The 6000-nt window shown below is 51.8% G+C and overlaps 1 protein-coding gene and 1 pseudogene across 1 annotated transcript; one reads left to right on the top strand and one right to left on the bottom strand.

Annotated features, from left to right (window-relative positions):
* Positions 1-330: 330 nt before the first annotated feature.
* Positions 331-2980, bottom strand: LOC148092819 (large ribosomal subunit protein eL6 pseudogene; annotated as a pseudogene).
* A 399-nt stretch (positions 2981-3379) lies between these two features.
* LOC148092818 (platelet glycoprotein IX-like) lies at positions 3380-4029 on the top strand. The gene has a single exon (XM_087819269.1). The coding sequence runs from the start codon at positions 3445-3447 to the stop codon at positions 4027-4029; it is 585 nt and encodes a 194-aa protein (XP_087675395.1). The 5' UTR covers positions 3380-3444.
* Positions 4030-6000: the final 1971 nt, after the last annotated feature.

Below are 6000 nucleotides of genomic sequence, written 5' to 3'. Positions count from 1 at the left end.
GTGCAGAAGCTACTTAGTTTGATGTGGTCCCATCTGTTTACTTTCTCCATTGTTTCCCTTACACTAGGAGATGTATCCACAAACATCTCTACGAGATATGTCTAATATTTTGCTGCCTACATTTTCTTCTAGGATTTTTATGGTTTCACAAGTCACATTTAAGTCTTTCATGCATTTCGAGTTTATTCTTGTGTATGGTGTAAGTTGGTGGTCTAGTTTCAGTTTTTTGCATGTACCTGTCCAGTTTTCCCAACACCATGTATGGAAGAGACTGTCTTTACTCCATTGTATAGTCTTGTCTCCTTTGTCGAACATTTGTTGAGCATATGGCTTGGGTAGATTTCTGGGTTCTCTGTTCTGTTCCACTGATCTCTATGCCTGCTCTTGAGCCAGCACCAGCCTGTTTTGATTGCAGAGGCTTTGTAGTATCACTTGGTATCTGGTATTGTGATCCCTCCAACTTTGTTCTTTCTCAGGATTGCTGAGGCTATTTGAGTCTTTTTTTTTTTTTTTAACAGGTCTGTTGTTTAATCAGGTTCTTCGTAAGAAACTGAGAACACCAGTTTGCGAGGGTCAAGCCCTCTGGCCAGAGCAGGCCGAGCAGAGGCAGCCCTGGGGCTGAGGGCAGCTTTGGTTTCAGGCAGAACCTGCGAGTCCGGCTCTGTCTCGGCCTCGCCCTGCTCTGCCAGCTCCTGTCTCTCTCTGTCTGTGCGGAAGGTGCCACCCTCCTGGGGCTGGGCCTGCGGAGCTGCTTCTGCTGGAAGGAAGCCTCGGGGAGATGCTGGGGGATCCTCACGCCACGGCTGTCACTTTTGGCGGGGATGGTGATGGCAAATTTCTGGTGTGTTCTCCGCAGAGGGACTCGATTAAGGGACAGGGGTCCAGGCCCAAGCAGCCAACCACTGCTCAGCTGCTTCAGGGAAACCTCCCTCTGGCCTCTGTGGCGCCCTGAGGGTGACAGAGCGCCCCGGGTGGCGCTGGCCCGCGATGTCCTCACGTGCTGGGCGGAGGGTGACCTGCTCTGGCTCAGCAGCTTCCGAGGCGCGTCTCAGGAGGAAACACCGAGGCATGTGGCGCAGTTTGCCACTCGGTACCGCCATTCTTGTCACCACCGACTGGTTCTGTGACAGTAGCGGGGACGGTCTCCTTCTTCTTTTCAGTCCGGGGTTTAGCAGCTGAGCACTGCCCCTGTGCAGGGCTCTCGGGAGTCACAGCCGCGGGCCACCTGCCGCGTCCTGGGCCAGGCCGGGCTGCGGGCAGCGGGGCTTCCCCTCGGGCGCCCGGCCTGCGGTCGCCCCTCTCAACCTGGCCGCCGCCCAGCCTCCTTGGCCTCAGGGTTCCCTCCTTAGCGCCAGCTTTCTCCTTAGTATCCGGATGGCTCCTCGGCTTTCTTGGCACCCACCAGCTTGCAAGATGGGAAAGAGAAGGAAGGTCCCCTTTGGGGTCTTTTTTGGTTCCATATAAATTTTTGGAGTGTTTGTTCTAGATCTGTGAAATGTGCCATGGGTATATTTGCATTGAACCTATACATTGCTTTTGGTAGGACAGACATTTTAATGATGTTAATTCTACCAATCCATGAACACGGTATATTCTTCCACTTGTTTATATCTTCTTGTAGCTCTGTTTTAAACATCCTGTAGTTTTCTGCGTACAAGTCTTTTACCTCCTTGCTTAAACTCATTCCTAAGTATCTTCATTTTTTTATTGCAATAGTAAATGGGATTCTTTTTTATGTTTCTCTTGATGAGAGTTCAATATTGGTGCATAAAAACACAATAGATTTTGGAATGTTAACTTGTATCTTGCCACATTGCCAAATTCATTTATTAAATCTAGTAGTTGTTTGGTGGAGTCCTTATGATTTTCTATGTACACTATCATGTCATCTGCAAATAATGACCATTTTACTTCTTTGTTTCCAATTTGAATGCCTTTTTGTTTTCTTCTTGTTTGATGGCTGGGGTTGGGACTATTTTGATTAAAAGTGGTGAAAGGGGCACGCACTATGGGACCCCTTCGGTAAACTCAAGTTGACCTAGGCTTCTGTGCCCAAGGCACTAGGACCCAGGGCTCCCTACCCCAGGAGACAGGCCCTCCAGGGCTGCATGCAGGGGATAAGCCAGGCTATTTTGATCACTTCCTTCCTCCCTCTCAAGCTGTGGCTACCTTCAGCCGCTTTACATAGGACTGCCACTCCAGCCTCAACCAGGACAGTTCAGGTCACAGAAAGGGAACTGCTCTGCAGGCCTGGAAGGTAAGTAGCCCTCCTTATTGCCAGTACTGCCTCCTACACCAGGGCTCCTCCCAGGCGGTGGGGAGGTGGGCTGTCAAGTCTCACCTCTATGCCTCCTTTTGCTCTCCCTTCCAGAAGACGGGGTTGGGTGGGGCCATTCACTCGGAGACACCTGCTCCTAGGCTCAGTCAAAATTCATTGGTTTATTCAACAAATAGTCTTTGGGAGCCTGCTATGAGCCAGGCCCTGGGGTGTGCAGGGGTGGGGACTTGGGAAGAGCTTGTCTTAGAAAGGGGGAAAACAGTTGTGGAGGGAAGGCAGTGAATCAGGCAGAAAACTGCGGCTCATGAGACCTGAGTTTGAGTCTGTTTTCTGACACAGACTACTGGGTGACCCCGCACAAAACACTCTGTCTCTGAGCCTTAATTTCCCAAAACCTGGATGAGTGGCTTTCCAGAGGGGGCCCCCTTTGGGTTCCCTTTCTTGCCCCCAGCTGCTTGTGTTGTTTTCTATATCAAGCATCAAATAAGAGTTGACTTTGCCATAGCAAGTGTTTGAAATTGGTGGGATGAGAGGTGGTCTGTGAAAGCCACGCCATCAGCCTAACCCCAGCCTTAGGCAGGGAGACTGGGAGCAGCCTTTCCTGGCTCTGAGGCCAAGTGCCAGGACTGTAAACCATGGAGCAGAGACCTGCTGTCCCCACCTTCTGAAGCCATGTCCTCTTCTGAAGGTCCCCTGCTTCATCCCCACCTCAGCCACCCTCACTGTCTTGCCTCCTGAGTGTTCAGCGAGGGTCTGCCAGGCCCAAGTTGGGCACGGTTCACTTCCTTCAGTCTTCACCGCTGCAATTTCATAGACAAGAAAGCTGAGTCCTGCCAAGGTGTGGCTCAGCGGTTGAGCATTGACCTAGGATCCAGGCAATCTGGGTTTGATTCCCGGTCAGGACACATGCCCAGGTTGCGGGCTCGATCCCCTGTCGGGGGTGTTGCAGGAAGCAGCAGATCAATGACTATTCCTCTCCTTACCTCTCTGAAATCAATAAAGGTATATTTTTTAAAAAAGGAAAGCTGAGGCCCTAGAAGGTAATTGTCCCCTGATCAAGGTCAGAAACCATTGTTCCCATGGTACCCACTGGTTCTTGGGATGGGGTGCAGGCTACTAGTCCCTCCCTCACCCCACACTCACTCTCCCCACAGCCAGCCTGCACAATGCCTGCCTGGGGGACCCTGCTCCTGCTCTGGGCTACAGCAGAGGCCACCAAGGACTGCCCTGAACCTTGCACCTGCCAGGCCCTGGAAACCATGGGGCTGTGGGTGGACTGCAGGGGCCGAGGGCTCACATCCCTGCCTGCCCTGCCAGCCCACACCCGCCACCTCCTGCTGGCCAATAACAGCCTTCGTTCCATGCCTCCCGGCACCCTCGATCACCTGGTCCAGTTGCAGACGCTTGATGTGACACAGAACCCCTGGCACTGTGACTGCAGTCTCACTTACCTGCACCTCTGGCTGGAGGACCACACACCCGAGGCCCTGCTGGATGTCCACTGTGCCAGCCCCAGCCTTGCCACCATCCACCCACTGGGCCATCTCACAGGCTATGAGCTAGGCAACTGTGGCTGGCAGCTACAGACATCCTGGGACTACCCAGGGGTCTGGTGGGATGTGGCACTGCTTGTTGTGGCCACAACAGGCTTGGCTCTCCTGGCAGTTCTGCTGTGTACTGCCAGAGAGCCCGTGCTCCCAGGGTCACCCTCAGGCCCACCTGAGCTCCTCCCCAGACTCCATCAGCCCTGATCAGCCAGAACCACCAGTAACTCAAAATAAACTGGCTGCTCAGCCATTTCATCCAAACTCAGAGATTTTCTTTTTCCCTCTCAGTACATTCTGGAAACCTGGGTTCTTTTTTTATATTAACTGGTGCTTTTCTGTCCCCCAAGTTCCTAGTAAAAGGGGCTGTCCCACTTCCTTCCAACCAGCCACCCCCAGTTGCACAATTTGGAAATCCAGAGCCCTTCCCCAGTGCCTGCCAGGTCCCAGGTCATCAGTTCTCCTACCCTCCCCTGTCTATAGTACCAGCTTCCCACAGGGACCATCCTAGGGAGCCCAGGCCAACTGCACATCAAATTCCAAAAACAAGAAAAAACAAAAACTTTCTCTCAAGTTTTTGAAGAGGGCATGGTTATCTCTGCAACAGACATACACAAAAAGGCACTTCACCATTCCCAAATGGCCCTTGGTCAAAATGTCTGGCCCTGAGGCCATCTGGGCTCACCCGCCCCTTTGTTTCTCTTCTCTTGGACTAGTTTCTCTCTCCTTTACTTCCCCTCTACCCCTCTTCTTCAGAAACAGCACATTAAATTACTCCATTTCTTATGGAAACAACTCCCCTCCAAGTGCTGACATCAGACATCTGCAAACTCTGGGGTTCAACTTCTACCGCATTCACCAGATTCTTCAAAGAAGACACATCTCTTCTCAGAGGAATTCTGGTGCCAACAGTTAAGTTAAACTTTTCTCAACTGTACGAGCTAACATTTAGGTCTGTTACTGGCCAAGCCAAATCCAAATATAATTACACCAAGGTCCTTGCCTCAAGGAGTTCCCTGTGCTGGTCCTATGGCTCAGGAGGTGCCACGAGGAAAGCCAAGTGGGCACAGTGTGCCACTGAAGGGCACTGGTCCACAAAAGAGAGGCAGGAACAGGACCCCCAAACTCAGGATGAGGGATGGACACTTGAGACTGGTGGAGACTGTGACAAATCAGAGAGCCCGTGTTCCATCCAAAGAGGTCCAGCCAAATGCTGCCATCTGGAGTTGTGGACCCACGGGCCCCGTGATCAATTCTGCTAGAGAGAGAGGAACTCTAGATTTTTATGTGAAATCTCTGAATTATTCAACTGTTGGCAATTAAACAAAAAATGTAACTGATATATCAATAGGGCAAATAGAACATATATTATCAACTAGCTGGAGTCCATAGACTGAGAGTCTGTAATTTGTGCCTTAGGAATCAGCTGTAACACTGCTCCCTAATGACAACAATGGTCAAAGCTGGCATCTGCTTCCTGGGCACATGGCATGTGCAAGGCCCTATATGAAGCACCTCACAGTGGTCATCTTCCTGCACCCTGTCGAACCCAGAGAGGAAAATACGGCTCTCCCTGCAGGGCACGGAGGCGAACACAGGTCCAGGCCCCCACAGTCACTTCATAGGCATGATCCCAGACAGGTCCCCTTCCACATCTGAAAAGTGCTCCCTTGAAAACTTCCTGGGCCCCCTAGAACTCAGGCTCTTCTACCTCCAAGTCCCCACATGAGATGTCCATAAATTCTGCCCCTTTTCCTTCCTGAGCCCGACGTGTGCAGCCACAGGCCTGGTGCAGTGATGGTTATAGGCCTTGATCCCAGGGACTGAATGGCTTGGTCCAGTGAGAACCTGTTAGCAGCCTGGGAAGCCCAGTGGCACCAGTGCAGCTGATGATTCCACTGAGAGTGCAAGGAATGAAGGGAACTTCAGTGGCCATGCAGGGCTTTCCCAAGGTGGACAGCGAATTTCCACAAAGGGCTTAGGAAAACAGGGCCACTGGGAGCATGAATTTCCCATTTCCATCATCCCTCATGCTCCATTTCAGGCCAGCAAGGCTTTCACCACAGAACCACCCACTCCACAGTCACCAACTCCATCATCAATGCCTCCCACCGCCACCACCAACCATCCCCTACCAGCCACCATTGTCCCCTTTAGAACCACAGTCAGCCACAGAGC

Source organism: Miniopterus natalensis, chromosome 7 (assembly GCF_054644295.1).
Source record: "Miniopterus natalensis isolate mMinNat1 chromosome 7, mMinNat1.hap1, whole genome shotgun sequence".
In the NCBI taxonomy this organism is placed as follows: domain Eukaryota; kingdom Metazoa; phylum Chordata; class Mammalia; order Chiroptera; family Miniopteridae; genus Miniopterus; species Miniopterus natalensis.
Note: the sequence above shows the minus strand (reverse complement) of the source record. Positions and strands in the feature narration are given on the sequence as shown.